This window comes from Nerophis lumbriciformis, linkage group LG07, assembly GCF_033978685.3.
Source record: "Nerophis lumbriciformis linkage group LG07, RoL_Nlum_v2.1, whole genome shotgun sequence".
In the NCBI taxonomy this organism is placed as follows: Eukaryota; Metazoa; Chordata; class Actinopteri; order Syngnathiformes; family Syngnathidae; genus Nerophis; species Nerophis lumbriciformis.
In genome coordinates, this window is record NC_084554.2 from 7408241 (window position 1) to 7425000 (window position 16760).

The window sequence follows — 16760 nt, forward strand, 5'->3', positions numbered from 1 at the left end:
GTGCTTTCTCCAAGATATTCACCATATGAGTTCATTAATGCACTTCAAACTCCTTGCCCTGCAGCTTGAATTCTGCCATGGCCAAGCTCTCTTCATTGTAGGCTGTTAGAGACCTCCCTCTGTATCATTTATTATCCTTCATTTTTATTTTTTAATTTTTTTTGTCATAAAAAAATACAATCATGTGTGCTTACGGACTGTATCCCTTGCAGTCTGTATTGATATATAATGTAGGAACCACAATATTAATAACTAGAAAGAAACAACCCTTTTGTGTAAATAGGGGAGGTTTTTTGGGTTGGTGCACTAATTGTAAGTGTATCTTGTGTTTTTTTATGTTGATTTAATAATAAAAACATATGTATATATTTGTTTTATTTTATTTGTTTAATTTCTTGTGCGGCCCGGTACCAATCGATCCACGGCCCGGTGGTTGGGGACCACTGATGTAGAGCACGGCTGTCAAAGCCAAGACCCGGGGGCCAACATTAAATTGCAGTAGCTCGTCGCATTGGCGGTGGAGATTGAGAATCGCCTCATTGACTGGGAGAGAGAGAGATTCCGACGGCAAGGACTTCGCACCTCGACGTATAGTGGGCGTGGCCATGGAGCTCGTCAAACAACGTCCGCACCGATACCCGTTGTCGATGCCTTGCCGATATCACGGGAGGAGGAACCCATGCAGCTTGGAGGGAATCGTCTCTCTCAAGCAGAGAGAGATCGTCGCCTTCGTCTTCTGCTTTGTCTATATTGCGGAAAAGCTGAGCATCGCATCTACCACTGTCCTCATCGTCCTGCACGCCGTCGCACTCAAGCGTCACCTCGTATAAATGTACTTTCATTTTGTTTTATGTCCATGTTTTCTAGCTAGCAACGTTAGCTATGGTTATGGTGTTAGTTTATTTCCAGGATTTGTTGCCACTATCTTAATAAGTCCAGCAGGGGTCACTGTAGGCCCTCTTTTACTTTCTGTATAAAAAAAGGCCATTTAGGCCTCCACTTGGGCTTGATCCCGGGGACCCCAAAGGGTTTTGGTCAAAAAATTATTAAAAAGGTGTCATTATTCAGTATTATTATTTGTATTATTATTCAAGTTTTAAATCTCTAGATCAACATTAGGTCTATCTGTCAATATAATACGAAGGTCCTGACTAGTCTTGGGTTCAATCCCGGGCTCGGGATCTTTCTGTGTGGAGTTTGCATGTCCTCCCCGTGACTGCGTGGGTTCCCTCCGGGTACTCTGGCTTCCTCCCACCTCCAAAGACATGCACCTGGGGATAGGTTGATTGGCAACACTAAATGGGCCCTAGTGTGTGAATGTGAGTGTGAATGTTGTCTGTCTATCTGTGTTGGCCCTGCGATGAGGGGGGAATTGTCCAGGGTGTACACCGCCTTCCGCCCGATTGTAGCTGAGATAGGCTCCAGCGCCCCCCGCGACCCCAAAAGGGAATAAGCGGTAGAAAATGGATGGATGGATGTCAATATAAAGTTTTTAAAGATTTAAGTTGTATGCTCTTTTTGTTAAAGAAAACCATGTTTTTTTATGGAAAAGACACAAAATATTCAATATTTTCACCCAATAAAATTTTTAAGTGGAATATTTGAGATTATATAATAATTGGAGCCTTAAAAAGGTCAATAACACCATTGATTTTAATTCATTATTATTTTTTGAGCAATGACACTTAAAAACAAATCACACTAAAATGATTGGGGATCCAAAAGGGTCCTACTCATTAAAGTGTTACAAAATAAATTATCCATTTTTTTTACTGTTTACATTTAACACAATAGTCTTGAGATCAACTTCAGATCTATCCGTCAATTATAAGTTTTATTGTTGTTTATGTTTTTTGTTTGTTCGTTTTAGGCCCGTCTTTAAAAAAAAACAGCTCAGTTTTTTATATGGCAAACACAAAATATGCAACATTTGCCCCAAAAAATATCTCAAAGTGGAATATTTAATGTGATGTAATTGGAGCCTTGAATAGGTCAATAATTCATAATGACATTGATTTTGATTCACTATTATTTTTTAAAGAAAGAAACAGCCTGCATGGCAGCTTTGTGTTATTAGAGTAAACATTGCAACATGTTCTTGTTACATTTCACCTGTTTGCTCTTTTATACCACTTTTTATGTTTTTAATTTTTTTTCAACAGTATTTTTAAAATGTGCCGTGGGGCCGTTAAAAAATGACCTGCGGGCCGCAAATGGCCCCCGGGCCGCACTTTGGACACGAAATTATACCTTTTCTCTTCAGATTGGCTGCACATTTTGTTGCTGAGCCTCTCTCATGTAGTTTTCAATGAATGAATGAATGTATTTATTCCGGCAGACAGACATATATAGCAACACTTCATCACTCTTTGTAGTTTGACGGTGAATCCACTAATATAAAAAACTACAGAGCGATTTGTAAATTGTGTTAAAGTTGTAAGAGTTAGTGAGAAGTGCTTTCTGATGACTTCACAGCCCTGAAACACTATCCCCTATTTGTTCCCACTACCGCACCTTAAGTTGGAGTCCTTCATCTCGTTATATGCAAATATAATGACAATAAAGTCCATTCTATTCTATTCCATTCTTTGATTCAATGAATAAGTTGGTGAGCAGTAGAAAAACAGCCGATGACGAAGTTTGGCGGCAAACTTGTCACACCTGTTGTGCTTGTCAGGTCAGGTGATTTCCCAGAAAAGCCACGCAGGCATTTACCTGACGTGGCCACAAGGGGCGCTTGTAGAAGACTTCTTGTCAGTTGACTGCTGCCACTTTTCAGCAATAGCGCCACCAGGGGGTGCACTGCAAAAACTGAAATCTAAGTAAGATGAAATATCTCAAATAAGGGTGATATTTGCTTATTTTCTGTCTGATAAGATCATTCTTCTCACTAAGCAGATTTGATGTGTTTTACTTGTTTTAAGTGTTTTGGTCCTAAATGATCTCAGTAAGATATTACAGCTTGTTGCTGAGATTTGATGACCTATATTGAGTAAAACATGCTTGAAACTAGAATATCAACTGTTGCAAAGCTGTGTCATCAACACTCACAAGTATAAAACTACTTTTTTAAAGTAATAATTTCTTATTTCAAGCATGAAATAAAAAAAAATCATGACTTTGACACAATTGTGTCTCATAATTAAAACAGATGACAGCCAAATGGACTTTGCTATTTTATTTTCAATGAAACAATAGAAAAGACGTACTCATATAGTAGTACAGTTGGCACAGTACAGTAAACTGACAGTTAATATTTAAACATTTAACATTTCTAACAATTTTGAACAGAAATAGTTCATGCACATTCAGATAAATTCTTCAAAATGACAATTAAAAACATTTTGGCCGGGGGCCGGGCTGTATATATGCGCACTAATTGACTGAAAGAGCACGCACTTGGCGCGATGATGTCATGTTATGGATGGAAAAATGCATTTTTAGACAATATGATTTGCCTGAGCGGCTAGGAGACCCCGAGAGTAACAAGCGCTTGTCTTGTTTTCTTTCCATTAAGAACAATAAACTAGTTTTTAGTACACTTGGGTCTTAAAAAAGGCACAAACGCCACTTAGTTGGAGGGAGGCAATTATCTCAGCTATACCAAAAGAAGGCAAGGATAGAATTGAATGTGGATCTTACAGGCCAATATCGGTTCTCAATGTAGATTATAAACTATTTACTTCCATTATGGCCAAACGATTAGAAGATTTCTTACCTATGTTGATATATAATGATCAAACAGGTTTTATACATCAACAACAAACACAAGACAATATAAGAAAGACACTACATATTATGGATCATATACAAAGAAAAAACATCGAAGCAATTGTCATAAGTGTGGATGCTGAAAAGGCCTTTGATTCGGTCAATTGGAATTTTCTTTACAGAGTTTTATATAAATTTGGCTTTCAGGATACAATTATTAAAACTATACAGGCACTATATAACAATCCTACTGCTAGGATTAAAGTCAATGGATACTTATCAAACCGTTTTGCCCTAGAAAGGGGCTCTAGACAGGGATGTGCATGGTCACCATTACTCTTTGCATTATATCTGGAGCCATTAGCTCAGTTTATCAGACAAAATGAAGATATTAAGGGAATCAGGATTAAAGGAAGAGAGTATAAATTGGCCTGTTATGCGGATGACATTTTGGTTTATCTCGGACACCCAACATACTCGCTTCCTAAATTAATGCAATCATTTGAACTGTATGGTCAATTATCAGGATATAAAATCAATATAGGTAAAACCCATCTACTCTCATATAATTATAATCCACCAGGGGAAATCAGAAGTAGTTACCCTCTGATATGGCAAACGGAGTCTTTTAAATACTTGGGCATTAATTTGTCAAAAGATCTAACAAAATTATCAGAATACAATTATCTACCCATACATAATAAAATAAAAGATGACATAGCAAGATGGAACTTAATTCCTTTTCTTAGCCTTAGTTCTAGAAATGATTCCATTGAAATGAATGTACTGCCAAGACTACTGTACCTATTTCAAACCCTGCCAATAGAGATTAACCAAAACCAATTCAATGAATGGGACAAAATGCTATCAAGGTATATATGGCAAAGTAAAAGGCCAAGAGTTCGTCTCAAAACTTTACAATTGGTCAAACAAAAGGGAGGATGGGGTTTGCCTTGCCTCCGATATTACTATTTTGCAGCCCAGATGAGAGCAGTGATATGCTGGTGCAACCCGTCATACGTTGCTCAATGGAAAATTATTGAAGAAGAAATGCCCTCCATCCCTATACAAGCAATCCTGGCGGACAGCAATTTACAAACCCACATAAATAACATTGATAACCCATGGGTGAAATGGACCCTTAAAGTGTGGAAAATGATTATAAAGGAATACAAACTCGAGAGTGATATTGCAGTTCTTAAACGGTGTGCCTATGATACAGAGTTTACACCTAATAAATTAGACTCAAGATTTAAGGACTGGACATCTAAGGGTATAACAGCTTTATGTAGTGTAATGAAAGATAAAAAAAATGCTTAGTTTTGAAACTATTAAAAGGACATATATATTAGAAAACCAAGACTTCTATCGATATTTGTAGTTGCGATATTTTGTTAATATGAAGATGAAAAGTGTCACAAAGACGAGTATATGTTTGATTGAACTATTTACAAAAGCCTACAATTCAGAAATTATTGATAGAACTATTTCATGCTTGTATAAGGGTCTGTTGAATATGAAATCCTATTCAACTTCATATATTAAAACAAAATGGGAGAAGGAAGGATGGATAACTATATCTGAGGAAGAATGGACAATAACATGGAAATATCAATGGACTTGTACCAGCTCACCCAAATGGAGGGAGTTTGGCTGGAAAACTTTGATCAGATTTTTTATTACACATTCTCAGAAGTTTCACTATAATAACAACTCCCCTGCCTGCTGGAGAAATTGTGGTAATTCAAATGCAAATCACTACCATGTTTTCTGGGACTGCTGTACCATAAAGGACTATTGGAAAGAGATACACCAAGCTCTACAGGATATTTTCAAACATGAATTACCCCTCGAAAGTAAAACTTTGTTTTTTGGACATGTACCTCAGGACTGGCTGAAGAAAGATAAACACTTAATGAATATCCTACTGGTGGCTTGTAAAAAGACCATTACTAGGAAATGGATATCCCAGGAGAGCCCAACTTTGAAGCAATGGATGGAAACAACAATGGACATATATAAAATGGAGAAGATAACTGCCTTTATTAATTATAAATTGGAGAAATTTACTTCATACTGGGAAAATTGGGTCAACTATGTCACGCTCCATAAACCTGACTTTAATTTTTCGATATTAGTGATTGTATTGCCAAAAAGAAAGGGAAAGAAAAAAGATTTTTTTAAAAAAGGGAAAAAAAGGGATTACTCCCTACAAGTGTATGTGTAGGTATGTATATATATGTATGTGTGGGTATATATGTATGTATATATATATATATATATATATATATATATATATATATATGTATGTGGGTATCTGTTTATATTTTATGTATTATTATTTATTTGTCTTTTTTTTTTTTTTTTTTAATTGATGTATTTGTAGATATTACTTCGTTTTTTTGTTGTTTCTTTCTTTTTTTGGGGGGGGGGGGGGGGTGAGTGGTATGGGTGGGATATAAACAAAAATATCCTGACATTTAGGGCAGACAATAGATATATGATTGATGTGAATATGATGTAATGGATAGGAATGTCTGATGCTGGATGTCAATAAAAATAAAATGAAAAAAAAAAAGAACAATAAACTAGTTTTTAGTATAAGTTTGCTGGTTTCAAGAAATGTAATGCTGAGCGCATATCATTATGTCAAGATAATGGCACTAACATTTACTTCATTTAAGAATATTTTTCAACATATTGAGCAAAAAGGTCTCTTTTTTGTCTACCAAGAAAAGTGCACTTGTTATTAGTGAGAATATACTTATTTTAAGGTATTTTTGGGTTCTTAGAGGTTAGCTAATTTGACTTGTTTTGGAAAGTCTTGACAAGCCAAATTTTATTGTTCTATTGGCAGATAATTTTGCTTAGTTCAAATAAAATACCCCTCATTTTTGTATTTTTTTTTTCTTGTTTTTGAACACTGACTTTTTGCAGTGTGGCTCTCGGCCGCTTCACTGGCCAGTGTCAATTGTAGTAGCATCAGTTATGCATTTCATCCCAAATGCACAGTCTCATCTCTGTGTCAGACACACACACACACACACACACACACACACACACACACACACACACACACACACACACACAAGAGCTGTCAGTTGTTATTGCTGTTGATGAAAAGTAAGATGCAGGCTATCATTATTTGTGTCAATGTGGACTTCCTCACGCTGCAAGTGTTTACTGGTCAGACAACACAATGAAATGAAAATAATGTCAAAGAAGAGGGGAACTGGTGACTCCATGTTAGTTGGTAGAGTAAAAGACAAGCTGAAAAAAAAAGATGACTATGTCTAGAGTGTAGGCAGTGCTGTTAAGTTTCTCTGTGTGTGAATAAGTGGAGAATGCGGAAACTTTGAGGCATGATGCAGCTGACTTGTTGATGAACTAGTTTGAGAAGAATGTTTTTGTTTTCTTCATAAGTGGACTGTACTTGTCACTTTTGTAAATATTGACTATTGTGTGTGAAGTCCTACTAAAGGTGAACATTCAGTTGAAGAATTAGGCCATCAAGTTAAGATAAATGGGTTGAAAAATGTGGATCAAGGATACTTTATTGAATTGATTTCACTTTCATATTTGAGATTGTCACCTTATTGTGGTTAAGAGCTACCAGCAGGAGCTTAGTCTTCAGGTGGCACACCCAAGTTGCACAGGTGTGACAAAGTACAATCCTCTTCTCCAGGATGGAGTTGGACTCACAGGGCCTGATTTGTTAAAGGTTTGCGTGTACTAAAACAGGTGCAAACCTGATGGCACACGCAGAGCTGATCTACTAAACCTGTGCAAAGTGGATGGCGTCTCTTAAGTGAGCAGAATATGCAAAATAATATGCAGAATATATGCTGATCATTAAAACAGCCACGATACTGGGAGAAAATGCCAATATAATGATTTATCACGCCCAATATGATTTATCAACACTCATCGCTGTGGTGCCAGCACTATTTAGCTTTTATTTAGTAAGTGTGCACACTGACACTTCCACACACGGCTGCAGGATCAGTGCTTGTGCTCCACACACACACATTTGACACATATCCTCTTTTCAGCAACATCATTTTATAGCTGCTCAACGACTTAAGGGGCTAATCAAAACACATTTGATGAATGCATTTTTGTGGACTTTATTTTTTTAATGTTCTTTTTTTCAATATACAAACCCCAAAAGCAGTGAAGTTGTCTCGTTGTGTAAATGGTAAACAAAAAGAGAATACAACAAATCCTTTTCAACTTATATTCAATTGAATAGACTGCAAAGACAAGATAATAAACGTTCAAACTGGAAAACTGAGAAAGTTCAGGAATGTTTAAACACTTATTTGGAACATCCCACAGGTGAACAGGCTAATTGGGAACAGGTGGGTGCCTTGATTGGGTATAAAAGCAGCTTCCATGAAATGTTCAGTCATTCACAAACAAGGACGGGGCGAGGGTCACCACTTTGTGAACAAATGCGTGGGCAAATTGTTTAAGAACAATATTTCTCAACCAGCTATTGCAAGGAACTTTTTCTGCAGGCGAGCTACTTTTCAATTGATCAAGTCGTGGGGATCTACCTCATTCATATATATAATATATATATTTACTTATTTATGAAATATATGTTTTTGTTAACAAGTTAAAGGTGTTTAATGATAATGCAAGCATGTTTAACACATATAGTTAATATTGTTAATAAATTAAAGGTGTTTAATGATAACACAAGAATCAGGGGTGCTCACACTTTTTCAGCATGCAAGCTACTTATAAAATGATCAAGTCAAAATGATGTACCTACTACAAAAATGCAAAACATATATTTATTTCTAAATATATTGAGGATTCTTTATATCAACAATGTATGTTGATGTACATGCATAACCGCATGAGCCAATATTGCACAACACAACACAATTAACTATGTACATTTTTTGTCATTACCCGAGTTTACTCTGATGACTTGCACTGAATTGAATCAGTCAGGGATGCATAGTCCGGACAGTAGCTGCTGACAGCCAGCCTCAAGCACACTTCCAAATGTTCATCAGTCATGGTGGAACGGTACTTGGACTTAATGATCTTCATGTGGGAAAAGGCTGACTCACATAAATAAGTGGAGCCGAATAATGCAGTCAAGGAGGTAGCACATTTCCTGATGTTGGGGTACTTTACCTCTGTGAGTAAGTTCCAGAACTGTCCATGAGCTCTGGACTTCAGCTCAATGTCGGCTTGCAGTGTCAAAATCTCATCTTCCACTCCAGAAGAGTTCAGGTGAAATAGTGTTGCAATTTGTGATGCGAGGGAATCAACCTCAGCATCTTCCCGAAAAGGATAGCACATGAATGTAGCGACTGGCTCGAGCAAAGAAAATTCTTGAAAGCGTTTGTCAAACTCTGACAGACAATTGTCAATCTGCTCTGTGTAGCGTGCACTGTCAAGTTATAAATAAATGATAAATGGGTTGTACTTGTATAGTGCTTTTCTACCTTCAAGGTACTCAAAGCGCTTTGACACTACTTCCACATTTACACATTCACACACACTGATGGAGGGAGCTGCCATGCAAGGCGCTAACCAGCACCCATTAGGAGCAAGGGTGAGGTGTCTTGCTCAGGACACAACGGACATGACGAGGTTGGTACTAGGTGGGGATTGAACCAGGGACCCTCGGGTCGCGCACGGCCATTCTTCCACTGCGCCACGCCGTCCCAAGTTGCACACAGGCCTTCCCTTGCATCTCCAGCTCTGACGCCAGGTTCTGGAAGTTTGCCAAATCATGGCGCTGCAGCTTTGAGGAGAGATGTTTCATCTTTCGTTTGAAAGCATTAACTGAGCTGATCATATTGATCACTGTTTTGTCTTTTCCTTGCAGCTCTAGATTAAGATCATTCAACATGTTGGTCAGATCGGTTAAAAATGCCCAGTCTAACAGCCACTGACCGTCATTTAGTTGCGTGTATTCTGCATGTCCAGCTGCTACACGAAAAAACTCCTTAATCTCTGGACAGAGCTCTCGAAATCTTTGCAGGAATTTCCCTCGACTAAGCCATCTCACGTCAGTGTGCAGCAACAACTCAGAGTGGTCGCAGTCAGCCTTCTCCAGATGTGCACGAAATAACCGTCTTTGAAGAGATCTGGCGCGATTAGAACAGGCGATCTTCATTGCAACATCCATGATCTCCTTCCTGTTGAGCATTTTAGCGCATAACGCTTGTTGGTGGATTATGCAATGGTAATTTAGGAAGTCCGGGAAATCATCGTCCTGCCTGCACTTGGCAATGAATCCATTCAAGCGGCCAACCATTGCGGGAGCTCCATCCGTGGTGATAGACATCAGTTTGTACACTGGGAGCTGAGTTTTCTCCACAAAGTTTTTAAACGACTGAAATATGTCCTCTCTTCGCGTCTGTTCTTTCATGGGCAGTAATGTTAATAGCTCTTCTTTTGTAGTGATATCACTAAACACCATACGGATGAAAATGCACATCTGGGCTGTGTCACTCACGTCCGTAGATTCGTCCATCTGCAGTGAGAAACAATCGCAATCTCTGATGTCCGTCCAAAGTTGCTGGGTTAAATCCTCAGCCATGGCTTCACAGCGCCGTGTAACTGTACATCTTGACAACTGGAGAGCTTTGATCGAAGATAATATTTCTGCCTTATTTTTAAAGTCTCGGAACAATGAGTCAGCTGCTTCAACGAATGCCTCCTTTACCATCTCTCCGTCTTGGAAGGACTTCTTGTTTTTAACGATGATGTGACTCACCCGGAATGATGCTTCGGTGGCGACTTTCGCTTTTGAAGTTTGTGTGAAAAATGACTGCTGTCCGGACAACTGGGATTTCAGTTCCTTCACCTTTCTCTTTCTCAGCTCGCTTTTCAGCGGGAAGTCGGTGTCGTATTTGCCATGAATAGTCCGAAAATGCCGCTCCACATTTCGCTTCTTTGGAATTGCGATGGCAGATTGGCAGATGAGGCAAACGCACTTCGAAAATGTCATCGTGAAAAAAAAGTCCTCCTCCCATTCCGTATGAAAGTGATACGTTTTTGTCTTCTTACTTGGTCCAGCTCCCCCACTCATTTTTATACACTTAAGAGAAAAAGAAAAAAACCGAAGGCTGAAAATTGGCGGTAACTCGCTGACAAGCTTGTTAGCTTTGCTGCACTGAGCGCCGTTGTTTGCGCATGCGCAGTGACCTAAGTGTCAGGAAAACGAAGATGTCATCTGACTGGCTGCCCTGTTTATCAATCAAAAGACGGGGTGGATGATAGGCTGGCGTGAATTTGCATTACATTAAAAAAAAATTTTTGCATTACATAAAAAAAATAAAAAAATAAAAAAAAAAAAAATTTTATAATGTAATGCGATCTACCAATACTACCTTTGCGATCGACTGGTAGATCGCGATCGACTGGTAGATCGCGATCGACGTATTGAGCACCCCTGATCTAAGGTCTGTAACATCATCAAAATGTTCAGAGAATCTGGGGAAATCACTGCACGTAAGCAGCAAGGCTGAAAACCAACATTGAATCCCCGTAACCTTCGATCCCTCAGGCGGTACTGCATCAAAAAGCGGCATCAGTGTGTAAAGGATATCACCACATGGGCTCAGGAACACTTCAGAAAACCACTGTCAGTAACTACAGTTGGTTGCTACATCTGTAAGTGCAAGTTAAAACTCTACTATGCAAAGTGAAAGTCATTTATCAACAACACCCAGAAACGCTGCCGGCTTCGCTGGGCCCGAGCTCATCTAAGATGGACTGATACAAAGTGGAAAAGTGTGCTGTGGTCTGACGAGTCCACACTTCAAATTGGAAACTGTGGATGTCGCGTCCTCCGGAACAAAGAGGAAAAGAACCATCCGGATTATTCTCGGTGCAAAGTTCAAAAGCCAGCATGTGTGATGGTATGGGGGTGTATTAGTGCCCAAGACATGGGTAACTTAGACATCTGTGAAGGCATCATACAGGTTTTGGAGCAACACATGTTGCCATCCAAGCAACGTTATCATGGACGCCCCTGCTTATTTCAGCAAGACAATGCCAAGCCACGTGTTACATCAACGTGGCTTCATAGTAAAAGAGTGCGGGTACTAGACTGGCCTGCCTGTAGTCCAGACCTGTCTCCCATTGAAAATGTGTGGCGCATTATGAAGCCTAAAATAGCACAACGGAGACCCCCGGACTGTTGAACAACTTAAGCTGTACATCAAGCAAGAATGGGAAAGAATTCCACCTGAGAAGCTTCAAAAATGTGTCTCCTCAGTTCCCAAACGTTTACTGAGTGTTATTAAAAGGAAAGGCTATGTAACACAGTGGTAAAAATGCCCCTCTGACAACTTTTTTGCAATGTGTTGCTGCCATTAAATTCAAAGTTCATGATTATTTAAAAAAAAAAAAAAAGTTTCTCAGTTCGAACATGAAATATCTAGTCTTTGCAGTCTATTCAAATGAATATAAGTTGAAAAGGATTTGCAAATCATCGCATTCTGTTTTTATTTACCATTTACACAATGTGCCAACTTCACTGGTTTGGGGTTTTGGATATTAATTATGAAATGCTGTTCCTAGATGACATACATGCTAATTAAAACAACGCTGCAATGATGTATTTTACAGACAAAAAGTTACACACTTTATCCCATGCTTGTGCAACAGCGCACATCTCATTATGAAAAATGTGAATGTTTGAAGGGGAACAAAATGTGATCTCTGAAAGGTTTACATGTCTCACATTCTACACAGTAGGACACCCACCCAGACATACCACATACAGAATCACAATCAGAATGACTTTAATAATCCCTGAGGGGAAATACAGATTTTCAGCACAATCCCATTGAAGAGCAGACAAACATTACAGGGAGACAGAACAGGATCAAACATTACAGGGAGACAGAACAGGATCACTGAAGGGTCTGCCAACTTCCGGCGCCTCTTAAAAAAAAGGTGAGAAACAGGTAAACGCTGGGGAGTGAGAAAAAAAAAAATCAGTGTAAACCTGGGCCCCTGGAGAGGGGGTCCAGACTGAGGCCAATGGGGAAAAAACTCATAGCCATAGCACCCATAAGCATGTGTGTAAGAGGGAAACATCAAAGACCACAAAGGACATTAAAGACATTAAAAGAGCAGAGCTGATGCAACCAGCCACTTCTACACACAGCCTCAAAAGTAAAACAACAACAACAAAAAACAAACATATACACTCTGTGGTGTTCTACACATCGTCTGCTGGGGTGGGCGGAGCATGGCCAGAGACAGGAGCAGACCCAACAAAGCAACCAAGAGAGCCGACTCCACCCTCGGCCGCCCACTAACTCTCGGCCAGTGTCCTGGTCTGCATGGATGAGCGAGGATACGCCCAAGGAGACCGAGGTGTCCGATAACTGCTCATTCAGCCAAGACACTGTGAAGTTTGTCCTTCCCGGCGCTCAGCACCAGCTCCGCAGCCATGTCTCTTCATCCACATCTCCTCCAGTCTCTCCAAACGGACTCTGGTGTGGCAGAGACCCAGCAGCTGGTCTCCATGGCCAAAAGGCTCCCGGGAGGCAGATCCAGGAGTTCACAAAAAAGCACCGCAGAAGTCATGAAAGTGCCACCCCTTGTCACACAGCCCCAAAAGGCAAAAACAAGCCCACATGAAAAGAAGAGGGAAACATCCGGAACACAAAAGGATGACACAAGAGCACAGAGCTCCTGCCACCAGCAGCCACTACAGCGGCGCCATCTTGTACAGCTCATGAAAACAAGATATTTTTCATATCATTTATATTAGAAAATATTATAATAAAAATGACTGCCGTTAATTGATTATTATAATTCAACATTTGACTTGTTTTGTGTGGTTTGTAACATTAAAAACTTTTTTTTGAGAATAGTGAGAGAGTTAAAGTAGTGAAACAATGAGTCTACTTGTTCCAGTGACGTGCAGTCACTAGAGGCAGGTGAGGCAGGGCCTCACCTGCCATCATGGAAAGAAAAAAAATGTAAAAAGAAAAAAAAAAATTTAAATTGTTATATGTATCCAGTGATTATACTATAATGTTATTTTCCATTTAACTTCACCAGTTTTAGATTATTTTTATTCAAAATCGCTGAATTTTCACATTTGCCGTTCAAATACTGAGAAGAGACGGTGCGGTGAACAGCAGCCAGTTGAGGCACGTCACTCAGTGCCTCAACATCAATCAATCAATCAATGTTTATTTATATAGCCCTAAATCACAAGTGTCTCAAAGGGATGCACAAGCCACAACGACATCCTCGGTACAAAGCCCACATAAGGGCAAGGAAAAACTCACCCCAGTGGGACGTCGATGTGAATGACTATGAGAAACCTTGGAGAGGACCGCATATGTGGGTAACCCCCCCCCCCATTTCCATAGTTTAGTTAGCTGAGGTATATAATGTACAGTGTATTTTGTCAACAACTGTATGTGTGTAACGTATTTCTTGTGCTGAGCGATCATAAAACGGCTGCAAAAGACGCACTGGCTGAGGCTCGCAGTAATCCCGCCTCCTGCACCCCCGCCGTAGAATTGTTATATCAACTAAAGCCCACACTTAAACTTTCCACGTGCAAGATTGAATCTATTTAAAAAAGTTATTTCATAAGAAGCCAAAAAGTGCAAAAACAATATTGTTCATGTTGGAGGAGTTGTGAATGACTGCAGGGCCACAACATTAGGTACACCTGCAGACTGCAGGTGTACCTAATTCACAACTCCTCCAACACGAACATTATTGTTTTTGCACTTTTTGGCTTCTTATTAGATAACTTTTGTAACCTATTTTTATGGGCTTTCCTCTTTGTGATGTTAAGTTCCTGTTATGCGCTGTTATACAGTATATGCCTTGAGCTTTTATTTTGAAGGCGCTAAGAGCGGAAGTGATGACACGTTGGAGTGGAGCGGAGGTTATTGAAAGAACGTAAATAAAGTGGTCCTCGTGTAAACTGGAGCCTCCGTGTTTGATACCCCCAAACAATGTTCCCTCTAATTTTCCATATGCGTGGACCTACTCAGTGGCCTAGTGGTTAGAGTGTCCGCCCTGAGATGGGTAGGTTGTGAGTTCAAACCCCGGCCGAGTCATACCAAAGACTATAAAAATGGGAGCCATTACCTCCCTGCTTGGCACTCAGCATCAAGGGTTGGAATTGGGGGTTAAATCACCAAAAATGATTCCCGAGCGTGGCACCGCTGCTGCTCACTGCTCCCCTCACCTCCCAGGGGTTGAACAAACATTTGATGGGTCAAATGCATAGGAAAAATTTCATCACACCTAGTGTGTGGTACTTTAACTTAGATGTGCACACTGAGGCCACACCAGCAGCACACCTGTCCCAAACCTGACTAAATACCAAGTTCAATGTTTTATTATTATAATCAAATGACAGAAGTCATTTCCATGGGATTAATTTCTAAAATAAGTGTTTTGGCCCACTTACAATGACAGTAACACAACATTTTGTTTTTCATGAGCTGTGTACTAGTATTGTATGTCTGGGTGGGGGTCCTGCTTTGGAAATAATTTGTACCCCTTTCCGATATTGCATTTAGTTCCCACTAAAACATTCACATGTTGCACAATGAGATGTAAACATGGGATCATGTGTACATTCCTGTAACTTTGTTTGTAAAATATATCTTTATTTGTATTTATTTAATATAATAACATCATTTCATGATTAATAGTTATACATTAAGATTAAATCAAGAATTATTTATTTATTTATTTTCACTAAAGAAGGGTTCGGTGAATGCGCATATGAAACTGGTGGGGTTCAGTACCTCCAACAAGGTTAAGAACCACTGCTCTGGAGCCTACGTTAGCTGTCACCTGGCTGTGCTACACTCTGGACAAGTCACTAGTTCATTACAAAAAACAGTCGCCAGTTGATTGTAGAGCAAGGATGTGACTGTGCATGTGTGTTACACACAATTGTATTGTGACACATTCAACTTGTACTCAGTAAGAAACATTGTTCTTAATAACTACTGAATCATGACCTTAGTTACCTTATCATGATGTGTTTCATGTGCTCTTGTAAAATGTGTCATTGAATAATAATACAGCATTTACATAATAATACTCTGACTTGTTAAGTGTCCATCATGAAAGAAAATGAAACAAATTGTGCATGACGCCAGGCACTGTCAAGAAGAGTAAAAAAGACAAAGATTGAAGGTGGCAATGAATGGGGTAGAGGGGCCCACAAAGATACTCTTTCAGAGGGACCACAATTCCCAGCAAGGGCCTTGACAAGCAATATTAAATAGATGATAAATAACTATGATATCAATAAATGTAACAATGTTATATAGCAAAGTAAAAGTTGTGTTTCTTATCTAAGTAAATGTAACTGGTTACTACTCACCTATGTGGATAAGTGTGTTCACTTTTGACAGCTACGACAAAATAAAAGTCAAAAGATAATAAAAATGATTTATCTTTCGCGACGGTCGCTGCGTTTAGAAACAAGCATGCAGTCAATGTTTGGCTTCACCGTATCTAATTTCACTTTCACTTTCTTTGATATTGTGCCAGCAGAAGCGTCTGCCTCACACTTTTCCCCCACGTTCAGCACTTTGGCCACAGCCAGTCAATGGCATGAATGCTTTCTGCTGACTTTTTACTCAGGATGAAACTTCCTGATGCAACCCTGGCCGGGAATCCAACCCATGCGAGGCCGAAGCGTGTCCCGATACCCCACCAGGGACGCCTCACGCTTGGGAGACATAATGGAGGAAATGAAAAGAAGTAGCCACTTTATGTCTATCAATCATTATTTGTATTGATGCTTTCTTGAGAGGACTACAATACCATCACTGATTGGATGTCATTACTTTCAACTCTAAATCTCACCTTCATTCCTCTTTCTTTCTTTTCTTTCCAAGTTTGGCGGCAAACTTGACACACCTTTTGTTTGTCAAGTCACGTGATTTCCCAGAAAAGCCACACAAGCATTTACCTGACGTGGCCACAAGGGGCGCTCTCTAGTGAGTCCAGTAGAAGACTTCTTGTTAGTTGACTGCTGCCACTTTTCTCTTCACAATAGCGTT

General features: G+C 39.5%; 1 protein-coding gene across 1 annotated transcript; it reads right to left on the bottom strand.

Annotated features, from left to right (window-relative positions):
* Positions 1-8640: 8640 nt before the first annotated feature.
* LOC133609142 (general transcription factor II-I repeat domain-containing protein 2-like) lies at positions 8641-10693 on the bottom strand. Its single transcript, XM_061964647.1, has 2 exons — positions 9415-10693; positions 8641-9044 (listed from the first exon to the last, which is right to left on the bottom strand). The coding sequence occupies exons 1-2, from the start codon at positions 10691-10693 to the stop codon at positions 8641-8643; spliced, it is 1683 nt and encodes a 560-aa protein (XP_061820631.1).
* Between the last annotated feature and the right edge of the window lie 6067 nt (positions 10694-16760).